This window comes from Gorilla gorilla, chromosome 4 (assembly GCF_029281585.2).
Source record: "Gorilla gorilla gorilla isolate KB3781 chromosome 4, NHGRI_mGorGor1-v2.1_pri, whole genome shotgun sequence".
Lineage (NCBI taxonomy): Eukaryota > Metazoa > Chordata > Mammalia > Primates > Hominidae > Gorilla > Gorilla gorilla.
Genome location: NC_073228.2, coordinates 145344633 through 145362404, shown reverse-complemented (window position 1 = coordinate 145362404; position 17772 = coordinate 145344633). Strand labels below are relative to the sequence as shown.

The 17772-nt window shown below is 46.4% G+C and overlaps 1 protein-coding gene across 3 annotated transcripts in view; it reads left to right on the top strand.

Moving 5' to 3' along the window:
• DIAPH1 (diaphanous related formin 1) overlaps positions 1-16790 on the top strand; it is a 104304-nt gene extending 87514 nt beyond the window's left edge. For all 3 annotated transcript variants that reach the window (XM_055389244.2, XM_055389246.2, XM_055389245.2), the window contains 9 exons: positions 2053-2147; positions 2475-2576; positions 2807-3046; positions 3166-3295; positions 4047-4172; positions 5279-5442; positions 5566-5701; positions 7510-7596; positions 14790-16790. In XM_055389244.2, coding sequence (XP_055245219.2) covers positions 2053-2147; positions 2475-2576; positions 2807-3046; positions 3166-3295; positions 4047-4172; positions 5279-5442; positions 5566-5701; positions 7510-7596; positions 14790-14947 — 1238 coding nt within the window. In that variant the 3' untranslated portion in view covers positions 14948-16790. The remainder of the gene's footprint in view (positions 1-2052; positions 2148-2474; positions 2577-2806; positions 3047-3165; positions 3296-4046; positions 4173-5278; positions 5443-5565; positions 5702-7509; positions 7597-14789) is intronic.
• Positions 16791-17772: the final 982 nt, after the last annotated feature.

Below are 17772 nucleotides of genomic sequence, written 5' to 3'. Positions count from 1 at the left end.
GGCCGAGGCAGGTGGATCACTGGAGGTCAGGAGTTCGAGACGAGCCTGGTCAACATGGCAAAATGCTGTCTCTACTAAAAATAGAAAAATTAGCTGGGCATTGTGGAGCACGCCTATAATCCCAGCTACTCATGGGGCTGAGGCAGGAGAATCGCTTGAACCCGGGAAGCGGAGGTTGCAGTGAGCCGACACCACGCCGTTGCACTCCAGCCTGGGTGACAGAGTGAGACTCATCTCAAGCAATAAATAAATTAAGATAAAAAACTAGCCAGATGTGGTGCCGCATGCCTATAGTCCCAGCCACTTGGGAGACTGAGGTGGGAGGAGGATTGCTTGAGTCTGGGAGGTCCAGGCTGCCATGAGCTATGACTGCACTGCTGCACTCTAGCTTGGGCAACAGAGTGAGATGCTGTCTCAAAAAAAAAAAAAAAAAGAGAGAGAGAGAGAAGGTAAAATTAATGGAATTTAGTGATTGACTTGGGATAAAGGAGAAGGTGCTTTGAGGTTTAGGTCACTCTGCGGAAAGTGGTACCATTTACTGAAATAGGAAAATTCAGCAAGAACAGATTGTCTTTTCGGGGAGGTGGATGTGAGAGGTAGCAGGTTGGTGTCTTACTTAAAGTATATTCTCTAAGTGGCTGCCATCTTTTCATTGGCTTTGTGGTTATGGAATAAATCAGAGTCGTGGAAGTGAGAGAGAATAGGCTAGTTTAGATTGCTATAAAGTGAAAGAAAGAGAAACTGGTAATTTAGAGAGGAACATTGAGTAAGATTAAAAAAACTTGATTATGTATATATGCTGAAGGGAAAGGTCTGTGGGGCTGCCTCTTCTGTTGACACATGAGGAAAGGATGAGTACATGGGAGTATATATACTTAGACGTAAATACGTATATGAACACATGGCTCCTATAAGCTTACGAAAATGTTGGTATAGTTTTCTTCTAGGTGATTCCAAAAGGCTTATCTGTGTCTTTTCTAGTCTGGCTCTAACCAAGAGCCCTAGTGCTTTATTTTTAAGTAGGATAAGAGAAAGCTGAGCAAGTAATTTGACCAGTGGCTTTGATTTTTCTCAGTGAAGAGGAGCAGGGTCTTCCTGGAACAAATGGGGAAGTGGTGGGGCAGTGGGGAAAGTGGGAATATGTTGGAGGACCTGCCAAGAAGGGTGGGAGAAAGTGGAATTGGGACACACAAAGAGAATTGCTAACAGCGCGGAGGCCCCAGTTATCACTGGTGCTACTGCAAATTCATAGACTCCGGTCCGCATCAGCCTAGGTGTCAGAGTAGAGAAATGAAATGGCTAGACTGACCAGGGACCAGAAGGAGAAGGAAGCAAAAGAAAGGTAATAGTAGGAGTAGTAATACTAATGGGAGTCATAGTAGAGAGCAAATGAACTGATGGTTTAGAGGCTCCTAATGAAATAGGAAAGGCAGAGTGGAACTGATATATCAGTGAAAACAGAATGGTCAGGAGACTGGAAAGAGAGGTCCTGATAAGGCTGAAGAGTCAAGTGAGAGATTAGAAAGGGAGAGTTGAAAAAACAGGATGTATTTGTTAGGGAATAGGATATGGTGGTTTAAGGTCAAGGCAGCTTTGAGGATCAAGTCCTGAGAGTGGGGAACTAAAGTAGAGTGGGGTGAAAGTCTTTGATGTATATATACTTTTTTGAGACGGGTCTCGCTCTGTTGCTCAGGCTGGAGTGCAGTGGTGCGGTCACAGCTCACTGCAACCTTGACCTCCTGGACTCAGGTGATCCTCCCACCTCAGCCTGCCGAGCAGCTGGGACTACAGGTGCACACCACCATGCCTGGCTAGTTTTTGTATTTTTTGTGGAGATGAGGTTTCCCCATGTTGCCTAGGCTGGTCTCAAACTCTGGGGCTCAAGCGATCCGCCCACCTTGGCCTCCCGAAGTGCTGGGATTACAGGCATGAGCCACTGTGCCTGGCCTAAAAGAGCCCTGTTAGGAAGATTATCCAGCATAGGTTTGCAGGATGGGTTGGAAGCGGGAACAGACCGAGAAGAACATGTCTTAATATCTCATTTTCTGGCAGCAATCTTTTTGGGTTCCTTCCGCATGCCCTATCAAGATATTAAGAATGTCATCCTGGAGGTGAATGAGGCTGTTCTGACTGAGTCTATGATCCAGGTAAGGAGTAAGGTGGTTCTGCTGGAGCAGGCTCTTCTGTGTCACTGGGCACTGGCCTCATCTCTGTGTAGATGAAGAGGATCCTCCTCCAGCATTGCTGACTTATGAATGCTGGCTTTGAGAAACTGCCTTTTCTCTGGTGGTCAGATTACTTCTGGTATATTTTGCAAAAGTACCCCCATCTCAGTAGCTGCCTCTCCTCCCACCATATGTTTCTTTCTGTATGGTCCTTGAGCAGAGTGTGGGACTGACAACAGAGTAAAAGTTGTTTAGGCTTGAGTTGTTAGCGAATTCCCCTCCAGCTGAGATGTCTCTTCTGTCTTTCAGAACCTCATTAAGCAAATGCCAGAGCCAGAGCAGTTAAAAATGCTTTCTGAACTGAAGGATGAATATGATGACCTGGCTGAGTCAGAGCAGTTTGGCGTGGTGGTGAGTGAGACCTGTGGCAGTAAGCGGTTCTCCACTTCTTGTATTCTCCTCCCCTCTATAGAGCAGCCTGGGCATATGCTCCTTGCCGCTTGTCTGTTTTTGAACCTGTCTTAATCTCTCTCTTCTCCCTGCTCTGGAGCTGTGATGCTCCCATAGGAGGCTCAAGCGTGTATCTTTTTCTGACTTCGCCCTCTTTTGACTGTAATGGAACTGCTTGTGTTCTTTACTAGATGGGCACTGTGCCCCGACTGCGGCCTCGCCTCAATGCCATTCTCTTCAAGCTACAATTCAGCGAGCAAGTGGAGAATATCAAGCCAGAGATTGTGTCTGTCACTGCTGCATGTGAGGAGTTACGTAAGAGTGAGAGCTTTTCCAGTCTCCTAGAGATTACCTTGCTTGTTGGAAATTACATGAATGCTGGCTCCAGAAATGCTGGTGCTTTTGGCTTCAATATCAGCTTCCTCTGTAAGGTGAGCCAAAGAGGTAGGGCAGGACAACACAAGGAAGGCTGTAGCCTCTATGACTTCAGTGTTGGCAGGAGGCCATCTTGGACATGTCAGGATTTAACAGTTTCTCCTCTTTCTCTAAGCTTCGAGACACCAAGTCCACAGATCAGAAGATGACGTTGTTACACTTCTTGGCTGAGTTGTGTGAGAATGACTATCCCGATGTCCTCAAGTTTCCAGACGAGCTTGCCCATGTGGAGAAAGCCAGCCGAGGTGGGGCAGTTTGGAATGAAGCTAGAGCCCAAAAGTCTCTGCATGGGGAGGGAAATAAGACACAGTCTAGATTTGAGAGCATTTTCAGTTCAGACTATTTCAAGTGGAAATGAGATAGGATTTAGGCATGGTGCCTAAGTCACAAGGGCAGAGCGTATGGCTGAGGAGAGATCTTTATGTGTAGAAATAGGAAGCACTCTTTCCTCTTCCTAAGGAAACACCAAACACCAAAAAACAGCTAGAAAGGCAGGTGTTTTTAGTCTAGGTTAATAGTTCTTTTCATTAAGAAAACATAGACTACATTAACAAAAATTAGGCCTCACTGTCCTGGAACTAGACAAAGAAAAAGCAGCATTCACTGGAAATTGGAACAGATTTCTGCCCCCGCCTCTATATTTCTATGTATATCTCCTTCCTCCCAAACCCTGTTCTCTAAAATAAATGAGACCAAGATCTCAGGGGATTTCATAGATTCATGTTAAATTAAATGAAGTCTCTCTTCTGTTCCTAGTACTGCATACCTTATGAAGGCTGGAGGTTCAATGATCAAATAATTTATAGTTTCACTGGAAAGATGAAAACTTAAGTATGTAACACAACTAAAGTACATAAGGAACTAAAATTATTAAGTACCAGAATGTGTGCATAGACTGAAGCTATGCTCTGAAAGGTGAAACTAAGGAGTGTTGAGGCTGGGATTATTAGTAAGCTCTTGCTGTCTGTTTTTATGGTGTTTTTTTTTTTTTTTTAGTTTCTGCTGAAAACTTGCAAAAGAACCTAGATCAGATGAAGAAACAAATTTCTGATGTGGAACGTGATGTTCAGAATTTCCCAGCTGCCACAGATGAAAAAGACAAGTTTGTTGAAAAAATGACCATATCCTCTCTTGAAAGGAGGGAGTTGTTCCCTAGGAAGGGAAAGAAAACTTCCTGTAGTGGGGGAAAAACAGGATAGATAGGGCAGTATGCAATTTTTTTCTCTTAAAAAATTCTTTTTCTTTAAATACGTAGTTTTTTGGGTTTGTTAGTATTTTGAGACAGGCTCTCTCTGTGTCACCCAGGCTGGAGTGCAGTGGTGCCATCACGCCTCACTGCAGCCTTGACCTCCTGGACTCAAACGATCCTTACCCCCTCAGCCTCCTTGGTAGCTGGGACTACAGGCATGTGCCACCAGGCCCTGCTAAACTTTTTGTAACCTTTTTTTCTTTAGAGATGGGGTCTCACTTTGTTGCCCAGGCTGCATCGTTCCTGAGAGCATTCCATTGTTGTGGAGTAGAAGCGAACCATGCAGATCAACCATAAAAGTCCCACCAACTCCCCTGCCTGTACCCCATCTCCACTACACACGCTCACACATGCTTCCCTCTCCTTCCCCTCCCCAAAGGTAACCACTGCCGCTGGACTTTATTCTGATTTGCACCTCATACATTTATTTTAAACAAAAACTGCATTGTATTGTGTTTTGCACATATGTCTTGGCCATGTTTCCATAATAGTATTTATAGAAAACCCCCTTTTAGGTCAAGAGATGGAGACCATCCTGGTCAGCATGGTGAAACCCCATCTCTACTAAAAATACAAAAAAAATCAGCTGGGCGTGATGGTGCACGCCTGTAGTTCCAGCTACTTGGGAGGCTGAGGCAGGAGAATTGCTTGAACCCAGGAGGTGGAGGTTGCAATGAGCCAAGATCGCGCCACTGCACTCCAGCCCGGCGATAGAACAAAACCCTGTCTCAAACAAACAACAGTTTAAACTGCCACCTTCTTTTTTTTATAGGTGTACCATAGTTCATGGTTTACTATTCCCCTATTTAGGGGTACCTACATGGCTTTGGTTTTTGCTGTTATAAACAGTGCTGTATTAAACAGTGCTGTATTGAACATCCCTTTGCATGCCAGTACTCATCTTTGAGTAATTCCTTGGGCTAGAGAAGTGGGTCTGCTTCTTGGTCTTGGTCTTGGTCCTTTACTCCTTGGCTGCACAGCTTTGTGAAGGATGCACAGGAACAGTATAACAAGCTGCGGATGATGCATTCTAACATGGAGACCCTCTATAAGGAGCTGGGCGAGTACTTCCTCTTTGACCCCAAGAAGTTGTCTGTTGAAGAATTTTTCATGGATCTTCACAATTTTCGGAATATGTTTTTGGTGAGCAAGGGATACTTGCTGACTGAATCTTTTGTGGGCATTTCTCACTTTCCCCTGGGTTCCTGTTGGCTGGTAGTAGGTATACAATGCCCATGTGTTCCTTCCTCCTCTTCCCTGCCCCAGCAAGCAGTCAAGGAGAACCAGAAGCGGCGGGAGACAGAAGAAAAGATGAGGCGAGCAAAACTAGCCAAGGAGAAGGCAGAGAAGGAGCGGCTAGAGAAGCAGCAGAAGAGAGAGCAACTCATAGACATGAATGCAGGTGAGGAGTGAAGACCGGTTGATGGGCTGAGATAGGAATTTTGGGAAGATTTCTCTGCCTAGAGTCTAGACGCAGAGTCTCATGTCTGAGCTCACCTCCTGGCAAATGATTTTTGGCAGTCTTCTACTCCGAGATCCTGATGCCGGACTTTAACCCCAATTCTGATACATGCGCATTCCAACTTGCCCTGGTTAAACTATTACCTTTTCTCTCCTTTGCTCGCTCTTGCATTCTCTCTCATTCCCCTGTGATTGTGGTATTGCTGTGATATATACTGTTTTCCTTCTGTCCGTCCAAAGGTTCCTCTGGCCTGTTCTCATTCCCTCCACTAAATCTTTCGGGTTTTTTTCTCTAAAATATTTTCCTGACGCTCCTCCCATCTTTTAATTGTGGCATGTCTTCCCTTTCTGCTTATTTCACAAAGTACTATGTCCCTAGTACCTTAACCCAGTTGTACGCACAATTAGATTTTAAATGGATTGAACTTTTGGAGCGGGTGGGGAGCCGGTCACCCTCTTCTTTCTTCAGCAGAATCTCTGTTTCACTACCAGAAGCATGTCTTTGTTGAAACATATGGTTTCAATTACTGGCCCTCTGTTTCCTGTCTCTGCTTCTTTCCTGCTGCAGATTCCCTACCCCTTCGCCCCCACTGCTCTCTCTGTGGGCAGCGGAAATACAGCATACGCTGCTCACACAGCACTGAGCTGATGCCACCCTCCTCTGAACCTGAGGGGCCACAAGCCTTCTGCAAATGAAGAGGTGTTCACAGAGCTGCTGAGTTTGTTAGGAATCAGTATTTTACAGAGCACAGGCACAAGGGCTACTCTGATACCTCTTGCTACCAGGGACTTTTTATACTTTTCTGTAAAGCAATTTCCTTGCCCTTAGTTGTAAGCCACAACTTCGTAATGCTATTAAAGCCCACACAAAGTATCCTTCACCTTCCCCTGGGACTCGAGGGTTTGTCCCCAGGTACTGGCTAGGATGCAGTGGGGGAAGGTGGAGTCCCGCTGACATGTGGGATGAGGGCTGCACACGGTCAACAGGTGGCGTAATGGACCTTGCCCAGTTTCCAGTACCCGGTCAAGCAAATGAGGGTGGAATGTAGGTCAGCTGCACTGGCGATGTTCAGCCAGCAGGTGGCGCTGGGAGCAGTGAGCCCCAGCCTTGGATCTGGCAGCCTATGGACTTTTTGGGATTTCACAGTTTCAGATTTCACTATCCTAAGCTGTTGCCATGGAAACCGAGCCAGGCTAGAACAAGGATTCTACATTAACTCTTTGTATTCCAGCCAGGCTGCTCCTCTTAGATGCAGAGGACTTAGACATCAGGAAGACTTAGCCACTGGAGGCAGTACTTCAGGAAAGTGCACTCTTTGATCAGTGGTCTTTCCTCAGCCCTGCTCTGAAACCTAACCAGGCGAAACACTTTAGGATAAAAGGGAGTGATATAGTTGCTTACTAATTTCACAATCGTAGTCTCTACTTATCCTGGTCTTGGAGTTGGGCAGTTGTATAATTTTGTTGCTAGTCCTGATTGGGGTGGGGAGGATGGCATTGCGGGAAAATATCCCAAGGTCTGCATTGGATAATAGGCAATGAGATCTTTTGTTTTAACCATTTTTGAGCAGATACAAGTAAACATGACCGTGTGAGACTTAAGGCTGAGCTCTCTTTGCCTCTTCTTAGCTGCCAACTGCTGTGGGAGAGGGGAAATCAAGCAATAGCCATGCATTTTGTGTGGGGCTTGATATTTGCCATGCTGCTCTGGCTGAAGAGTTCACATCTCCATCTCGTTCTTTATAACAGAGGGCGATGAGACAGGTGTGATGGACAGTCTTCTAGAAGCCCTGCAGTCAGGGGCAGCATTCCGACGGAAGAGAGGGCCCCGTCAAGGTGAGTAAGCACATGGAGCTCATCCTGGGTGTCGAAGGGGGTGAGGGCTCTCTACTCCTGCCAGTCTGCGGCTAAAGAGCAAATAATGATGCTCTAAGCATCTTTTTAGTCCCTGCATCCAGAACGGATTATCTAGTCCTCTTCTTCCCATGTTACAGAGTAGCGACTTAGAAAACTGGGGTTTAAGGGACTGGCAATAAATCAGTTACATTGGATTATGCCGCATTTCTCCCCACTCTTGAAGCAGATATTTGGAACAAAGGAACTGAGCTGCAGGACCCAGGGATTTGAGTGGGCATTTGTGTGTATGTACAAAAGTTGATCTAAATACAAAATGTATATTAGGTATAGATTGAAATTCAAAGAAAAAATAAGTCAGAGTCCTTACTCTGGACTTCACAAGCAGAAGACATACATAGAGAGAACTAATAATAGAAAGTATAAAATTCTGTAGACAGGTTTAGGCATCATTATTCCCAGATAGAAAAATATAGAGGAGCATCTCAGTTGAAGGATTATGCCGTGTCTGAAAACTACCTTTTCCTTGAGTGTAGTTAGCCTCTATTGCCCTTGCCTTCCCCATCACTGCCCTGCAATCTCCTTTCATGTCCTTTGGAAGATCTAAGTGGATTACATTGAGCTAGAGATTCTAAAAAGAATTATGGAGCTAGGACAAGTGATCCAGGCATTAGTATGGGAAAAGATAAATGAATAAGTTCCCTTTCAGGGAAGCTTACAGTGGCCAAGAGACTAATTCAAAGGAAGGTATAGGCAAGTCTGCCCCTCATGTGGAGTTGACCTGCACTATCGTGTCTAGTGAAGGTCTTTTGAGGCTAGGAGTGGTGGCTTCTTTACTAATTTGAAGAGTGGGAATTACAAAAAAAGGCATCATTAAAGGTTTCTACTTCAGAGGGACTTAAATCTATGTTCCCTGTTTCTTGGCTGTTGCATTGTGTAGGCCCATTTGATAGTTATACTTTGAGATTATTGTAAACAGAAGGAGTTACACAGCTTGCTTTGGCCAGTGCTTAGCTATTAATACAGTGGTATCTGTAGGGCCTGTAGTACCTGCCACAGCCTGGAAAGGGGGACCTTAGAGCATGCTAGCCTATGTAAACTCAGTATTCTGGCCCAACAACAGCCATCACTGTGAGTTTCATCTGTAATGGCTGGCTGCCCATTTCCACCTATACTCTGAATAACCAGAGTGATACTCCCTTCTGAGGGTTCTCTTGTATGACTTCAGAATGTTCCCCAAACTGAAAGCTCCCGAGTCAAAGTTCTTACCCATTTTCTGGCATTCTCTGAGTACAGGCTTTCTAAAGTGGGGGGAGAAGTGGATATGAAGAGCTGAGTACTCTCTGGGCTCGAGCATTTAGTCTTATAGATAGGTGTTTGCAAGGAGAGTACAGCTAGAGGTACTATTACTCCTGTATTTTGTTTTTATAGGTTCTTACAACATTATTTCCTACTGACCACACAAGGTGATGTGGCCTTAACATTAAGCATTTCTAGCCTTACAAAAATACATTGCATCTTATTGTTTGTTTTTTTTTTTTTTTTTTTTTTGACCCCGTCGGCTAAGTGCCTGCATCAGACTTTTGGTGGGGAATTCCCTTTTAAGCCTCTTCCTGTGGAACTATACTAGAATCCCAGATGTTTCCTGTCCACAGGTAGCCAGACATCAGTGGCTTCCCTCTGCTGGGGAAGCCCCATTCTTCACTTCTTTCCAAGTAGAAAATCAGAACTCACAGGTGGAGGAAGGAGGAATTTTGTTGGAAACTAACTTTCCAGCAGAGGACCTGAATTAGTCAAAGTACTCTCTCCCATGCAAGAGGGAATAGGAGGAGACTTATACTAGGAGATACTAACTTGGAAAGTAGGTGAAATGACAATTACATATATTTTAAGTGGCTCTAGCCTATAAGCTTATCTTTCTAGGCTCTGGGTCCACTAAATACACTTGAATATATCTGGGAGAATCTCAAGGGAGACATTTGTAGTTATTCTGGTAACTCTTTAGACCCTGGTGCATTCACATCATGTAAAGTGATGTGATGTGGCCTCACATTAAACAGGAGGATAGCCATCAGAGTAGATTACAAAGAACACAGGGCTAGGTAGGGATCAAAAGACCTAAAGTCACATCTAGTTCTGATGCTGTCTGTGTTATCCTAAGCAAGTCACTTAATGTTTCTGGGACTCAGTTCCTCAGGTATAAAATGAGAGTTGGACTAGAATGAATGGTCTGCAGGGTCCCTTCCAGCTCTAATATTTTTTTTGTGCAGTGACAACAGGATTAAGAGGAGAGAGAGGCTGGACTTAGATGGCCCCATTCTCAAAATACAAAGGCTCCACTGGCTATAGGTTTCTCTGTGCGGCTACTGGATTTGGCTGTTCCACCCCTTGCCTGGCTGTCTCTGACTATTCCTCTTGGCTGATTGCTTTGAGCTAAAAAAACAGAGGCACTGTGGAACATATCTGCCTCATAGCCCTCCTTTTTTCCAGAGAGGCAGCTGTCCCTATTCAAAGACACTAGCTTTTTCCCTAGAATTTAAAGGAATGTTAAATTCTTCCGGTCTCTGGAGACCTGGGGGAGTGACCAGTATACAAAGACTCATTGAGGAGTTGGAAGAGGAGAGTTACTATCAGGCTTGGTTCATTAAAAGCAACATGTAAACTCCTGTGATCCGCAGGGTGTGGGAGAACAATGGTTTGAGTGTCAAGGGGAAGAATCCATGTGATTGTATTACAGCTGCTATTTCAGGCCCATGATTGAGTCAGCTTGTGGTTTTAATGACTCAACTTTATCTCCATGTCTGAATTGTGGCCTCTTGTATACAAGTCATTTGCTCACTGGGATAGAAGCCAAGGGAAGAAAGAAATTCAACTCTTCCTTTCCTTCCCTCTACCATTTCCCAGCTTCCCTATAAGCTCCATCCATCTAATAGAACCATAGAGTTGGAAAGACTCTAAAGACTTCCAGTGATTAGTATCTAACCTTCTCATAGGGAAAGGGATTAAAACCAGATAAGGTGACTAACACGGTGAAACTCTGTCTCTACCAAAAATACAAAAAATTAGCCGGGCGTGGTGGCAGGCACCTGTAGTCCCAGCTACTCAGGAGGCTGAGGCAGGAGAATGGCATGAACCCAGGAGGCGGAGCTTGCAGTGAGCCGAGATTGCGCCACTGCACTTCAGCCTGGGTGACAGAATGAGACTCCATCTTAAAAAAATAAAAATAAAAAACAGATAAAGTCTTGCCCAGGTCTACATGGCTATCTAATGACAGAGCACTGTAGCCCACTTTTGTGACTCCAAGTCCAGGCCTGTTTCCCCTCAGCCTGCGTGATTGAACAGGAGACGGCAGTGAACCCACAGTATGGGCCAGAAATATTCTTTCTTACCTTCCAGCAAGGAGAGTCTTGGACATAATGACATTGCTTCAGGAAGGTGCTCTCATGACCACCTGTGTTAGTCTATTTTGTATTATTATAAAGAAATACCTGAGACTGGGTAATTTATAAAGAAAAGGGGTTTATTTGGCTGACAGTTCTGCAGACTGTATAGAAAGCATGGCGCCAGCATCTGCTGTTGAGGCCTCAGGAAGCTTCCAATCAAGGGGGGAGAAGGTGTATCACAAGGCGGAAGTGGGAGCTAGAGAGATGCCAGGCTCTTTTAAACAACCAGTGCTTGTATGAGCTCATTACTGTGGGGAGGGCACCAAGCCACTCATGAGGGATCCACCCCATGACCCAAGTGCCTCCCACTAGGCCCCACCTCCAACATTGTAGTCCACATTTCAGCATGAGGTTTGGAGGGGTCATACATCCAAACCATATCACCTCCTATCTAGAGAAGGTTGCTAAGAATATTTCCTGTACCACTACTTATTCTCCCCCCTACTTTTGTAAATAGGACAAGAAACATAATTAGGAGAGTTTGAGACAAGAATGAGTTATTTAGTGTGATGATGATTGCCCCATCTGTCCTAGTTTCCTCTTCCCTAAGGAAGCTTAATGTATTAACAAGAGCACTTCCTCTTTAGTAATAGTTCCTAGCCTATGTTTTATAAAGGTCTTTTTTCAAATCACTAACCTTTTTAAAACTTGCGTTATATGGTTGATTTTGCTGGTGTTTTTATCCTAGCCCACCCCTAACTTCTAGGAGTCTGTCCTCAGAGAGCATTCACCAGTATCTCAACATTGTTCCCTTTTCCCACACAGCCTGTGGGACTGTTCTCTTGTAGTCAAAATATTTATCTGGTTCTATGGCTACTTTTCAATAGTCTAATAACAAGTGAGTAAGTTGGGGGAAGCATGGGGAGGTCAGTTTTTCTTGACTGTTCAACCTGCTGAGCATAATGGTGACTGAGTGGAAAGCGGGGAGACCTGTTCCAACAAGAGCTTTCTCATCCCCTGACCTTAGGCCACATCACACCCTCCCTGGTGTATAGGCTTTCAAGGCTTAAATGGGAAATTTTGATCTTCTCCCTACCTACTCTCTGCTCCTGGTTCTTATGAAGTTTGTAATACATCAGAAGATTCTTGAGTCCAGAAAAGTCTAGAAACACCACTTGGTTAGGTACAACTGGTATCTTCTTATTTTGGAGGAAGAAACCACAGAAAGCAGCAGCTAAAGACCTACCACATGGGACCTCTGCCTTCTCCTGTGTTGCCCAGGACAAGTGGCCCAGTGTTCTTTTCCCAAGGTCTGGAGTCAGATGTGATTTCAACATATATATACCACTAGAGTTACACACACACACACACACACACACACACATGCACAGAGTCGCAGTGTCTTCTCAACTGCTGGAGACTGAATTCAAAGAAATAATAAAATGATAGGAAACTACTACCCTTCTGGATATGAGAAATGGGGTCTAGAGAGGGAGTACTTCAGAAGAGAGTGGAAATGTAGGAGGCCTGAGGAAGATTTTGGTGGTAAGGACAGTATGAGAAATGCACACATGTAGACCATCATAGTCACACTCAGGTAGGCTCCTTTTCCTCACCTGTCTCAGTCACGGGGCATTAGTTTATGTTCATAATCCAATAAATGGTTTTGTGAAAATCCCACAGTCTCGGTCACATACCTATGATCTGTAACTAGATAAGTCCTGTGGCTGTCAGTCAGGGTCTTCACTATTCTTTCTCCTCTTGGTAGACAACCTCTTGTGCCCCTGGGAAGTAGAGGAGGAGGAGGAGACCTTTAAATTGGTAACCTGTGTGCATGCTGCGTGTTCCCTGCTTGATCTATGGGCAGCCTCTCCTGGGATGAAAACAGTAGCTCTGGGTCATGGCTCTGCAGGGAGAGAAGACCTGGTTAAGACTTGGGCTTTGGCAGGCTGTGGTGACTCATGCTTGTAATCCCAGAACTTTAGGTTCCAAGGTGGGAGGATTGCTTGAGCCCAGGAGTTCAAGACCAGCCTAGGCAACATGGAGAGACCCCATCTCTGCAAAAAAATACAAAAATAGCCAGATATGGTAGCACATGGTTATAGTCCCAGCTACTAGGGAGGCTGAGGTGGGTGGATCACTTGAGCCTGGGAGGTTGAGGCTACGGTGAGCTGTGATTGCACTGCACTGCTGCACTCCAGCCTGGGCGACTGAGATTCCATCAAAAAAAAAAAAAAAAAAAAAAAAAGACGGGCTATCTGATCCTGTTTGGCTTCTGCCTACCTAAAGCTTTTTGCTGGTCCAAAAAGGTGCTTCGTTCCAGTCATGCAGCTGCCCCAGTCTTGGTCTTTATTTAGGAGTGCTCGGCTCTTCCATCTGGTCCTGCTTCTAAAACATTCCGGTACTGCTTTTTCCACTCCAGCTTTCCCAGATCTCCAGGAAGTCTTTTTTTTTCCTTTCCAATTGAGCTATCATTTACATACCTAAAATTCACCTTTTAAAAATGTATAATTCAGGGGTTTTAGAATATCCACAAGATTGTATAACCATTACTATCTAATTCCAGGACGTTTCATCATCCCCAGAAGAAAAACTTCATAATACCCATTAGCAGTCACTTCTGATTCTCCCCTCCCCTTGCCTCTGGCAACCACCAGTCTATTTTCTATCTCTGGGTTTGCCTGTGCTGGACATTTCACAGAAGCTGACCCATAACATATGGCCTTTCGTGTCAGGCTTCTTTCATCCCAGACAGCTGTTTGTGTATACACAGTTGCTCTGTGCTGTTCTGGGGCATGGGAGGAGGAAACATCATGAGATGGGCATGGGAGGAGGAAACATCATGAGATGGGCATGGTCTCAAGGAGTGGCCTTCCTGCTGCAGATACTGGGGCCATAAGCCTAGATACCATAAATGAATATGAGAGTCTTGGGGATGAAACCCAGCAGTTAGAACAGAAACTCGTGGATTGATTTGGTTCTTCTTTTCTAATCTGGTATGACAGCCGGAACTTGAGCATCTCTTAGCCACATGGGCTGAGATTTCTTGGTAGGGGTCCTCTCCTGTCCATCTTTATCCCAGTTCTGCTTCCCTGGCATAGTTTTTATTACTACCTCCCCCCCGCCATGCCACCCCCACATACTCTACACACCTTGTAGGGCCCTTGGCGTTTGTATTACGGCTGCTACCTTTGAAGGGGTGGGAAAGAGCTAAGGCATGTGGGCATCTGTTGTTGGAGGAACACGTGGGAGCGCGGTGTCAGTGCGTGGCTGCTGTTCCTCTTTGCGGGAGTCTCTCCAGCCACTTACGGAAGGTTGCCTTCTGCTAGGGACAACCCTCCCAGGGCTGACTGAGAAGTGTTTTGGCCTAGGAGTTTCCTGGGACCTGTCAAGAAAACAAAAATAATACTATGTACTAAACTTTAGTCTATTTAATTCCAACATCCCTATTACGAGAAAATAGACTTTGAATACTTCATCTCTCCCTAAGTCACATAGCTAACACTTCAGCCCAGTTCTGTCTGTCTGTGTTCAAACTTTTGTGCTGTTTTCACACAGGGAAGCAAGGGGGCAAGGCTTGCTTTCCTGTTGCACCACACTCTCTTACATTCTTTGCCACCCAACAATATATTCCACATGCTGGATCTCTGCCCCTTTCTTCAAAGTAAAGGCCTCTGTGAAGTGGCCAAGGTAGTCACGTCTGCATGGCTTACACTGATTATCTGCTGTAGAGTTTGAAAGAAATTAGAAATGAGGCCTTCCATAGACAGAATCTCTCGTCTTCTCTTGCAGCCAACAGGAAGGCCGGGTGTGCAGTCACATCTCTGCTAGCTTCGGAGCTGACCAAGGATGATGCCATGGCTGCTGTTCCTGCCAAGGTGTCCAAGAACAGTGAGACATTCCCCACAATCCTTGAGGAAGCCAAGGAGTTGGTTGGCCGTGCAAGCTAATGTGGGTCCTGTGACCGCGGCAGCTCCTCAGCGGAGCCGCAGACTGTCCTGCCCTGCAGCATGTGCCTAAAGGCTCAAGGGGATATTCCTCTGGGGTGGCCACTCCCACCACCCTGACCCTGTCTTTCTCTCTGGCCTGCTGCTCTCTCAACATCACATACAGCTTCAGCTGCCTGGAGGCCAGAAGGAAAGGGCAGTGCAGGGGAGGCCTGAGCGCAACTTAGCCAGCCCTGGCTGTTGTATTACCAAAGCAGGGTCCATGTTTGCTGCCTTAACCCTGTCTCCTCTCTGTTACTCAGAGGGCCTCATCTCAGACAAGGCCCAGCCTGCTTTTTCTCAGCCCTGACTTTCTAATGGGCTTTCCCCCCTAGGTCAATCTTGCTGGATTTGTGCTTTTCTTTTGTGGTTTCTCTGGCCCTGAGAATAGCATGGGGCTTGTAAACCTTTGGGCTAGATCCCTCCTTTCATTGCTGTTGTCTCTGCTCTTCCCTCTCCTGGCTGTGGTTATTTATTATTAGTGGTGTGGCACTGGGAGCTGCTCCTAAGGAAGCAGGGAGCAAATCCCACCTTTACCCCACCTTCCTGGGAAAGGCCTCCAAAGCAAAGGATCTGGACCACTTTCCCTGCTGTGCTGTGGCCCAGGCCAGAGCCTGTGGGCAGGCAGGCAGGGCATAGCGACAGCATGGGACCTGCCCCCAGCTTCTGCCACGCTTTATGCCGTTGCCTCTCTGGACGCTCTGCACCAACCCCAGGCTACTGAGCCACCTTTCCCTCCTCATGCCTTCCCTGAGCTTTAGTGCATCTCATCTGGACTATGGGTTGTATTGTGACCATCCCAACACCTCACCCTCTGTCTACAAGGAAATGGGAGGTGGAGCCTCCTGGCTGAGAAATTGTTTTGCAAATGAATCTATTTTTGTATGAAAAAAAAATTTTTTTAAAGAAAACTGTTCCTTCCCCCTTTCCCCTCCATAATGTAAGAAGCTTTGGTGGCAGGTTACAGAGTTCTGGGATTTCTTCTCACAGGCCCAATCCTGGATGTGCCCCTGGACCTTCTGGACCCTTGAGTCCAAGGCAGATGCTCTCTCCCAGGGAATCCGACACAGGAGGAACCCCTTCTCTGGTTGAGCTGGGCCAGGCCTAAGAGTAGCGGGAACTCTAAGACCACAGAGTTTTTTATAAATGTATAAATGTATCAAGCCAAATGTGCAGATGCTAACTGGACATTCTGGGGAACTGGGCACCAGGAGTGCCTTCATACACTGTACCCCAGCTCTCTTCTAAAAGAGAAGTGGGTGGGCACACTGAACTGTTTGGTGGCCCCAACCACAGGAAGCTCCAATTCTCTGGCTTAGGGTGATACTTTTGCCCTCCTTGTGCCCCTCTCAGCTTTCCATCCCCAGCTAGGAAGAAAGAATGGCACTCTTGGGCTTGGCCCAGAATTAGAGTTATTAGAGCAAGAGAGAGCTTAGGAAGCATGAGGGCAACTATAGTGAGGCCTTACTGCCAGGAGGGAGGGTTTTGGTTGCTGGCGCTTGTGTATAAAGGGGCAAGAGCAGCTCCTTTGGACTATTCCTGGGAGGACTCTGATGCAGGGCGTCTGTTGCTCCCCTGGGTCACCTCCTCCCTGCTCGCTGACATCTGGGGCTTTGACCCTTTCTTTTTTAATCTACTTTTGCTAAGATGCATTTAATAAAAAAAAAAAAAAAAAAGAGAGAGAGAGAGAGAGAGGTGTGGGGGACAAAATGCAAACCTATTTCCCTTGCCTCATAGGCTTCTGGGATGTCATCACCTCCAGTTTGTTGGTTTTGTTTCCAACTGTTAATAAAGCATTGAAACAGTACTGCCTTACAGCTTCCTGTGTGAATTTCTGAGCTGTTTTCTTTTCACTCTAGTCCAGGCTCCTCTAGTCTTTCCTGCCTCAAATCCCTGGTTGACCTGACAAATCACTGTGAAAAAGCTAAAGGTGCCAGACACTTTACTTGGGCACAGGGCTAGAGATGATTAATACATGGTGGCTGCTGCCCCACCAGAGCTCACCTCAGGGCTGTTTGGCCACAGCAAAGGAGTGGGCGCCTGGTTCAGCTCCCTGACTCTTCCACGTTGCTGCTACTTGGTTTGGAGCCCTTTTTTGGAACTCACTTGGAGCCTTTCATGTTCCCAGATGTCACGCAAGGTTTGCTGGCAGTACCTGTGTCTCTTGCTGAGGGAAGCATCTGGCTCCCATTTTCTCATCCCCTCTGCTCTGTTGGTGGCCACAGACCACATTCCAGAGTAGAGGGGTTTACCCTGGGGTGGAAACCTGAGCCAGCCCAGCAGAGGTTGGGAGCCTGAGGTCATGCTCCAGATGACTTGCCACTTGGAGCCATACTTGTCTGAGCACGTTATGACCTGCACAAAAAAGCCAGACCAGCAATGAGCAGGCCCAGGATAGACAGGGAGAGGCCTGGAGAGGACCACAAACCCATTCGGGCGGGCTCTGGAACTGGAAATAAAAGCCTTTTAAATAGCCCTGGAGCCTGGGCAGCTGCCTCCCCAGTATGGCCTGAGGTGTGGGGATGGGTTGCCTGCCGCCTCCCTCCCGTCCCCCCGGAGGCCACGCCTTTCTGGCTCAGAGCTTTATAGGCACACATACCAATTAGGGGACAAACCACAGCTGCTCACGCGCTCTGCCAGTCTGCTGCTGTGCCTGGAATAGAACCCAGGCGCCCGGCACCCCGCCCCTCCGCAGCCTGGCTCTGAGTAACAAAACCCTGCTTCCATCTCAGCAACCGTGCACACCACCCTTCCTCCCACGCTAGAAAGTCGCCCCCAGATTCTTAAGT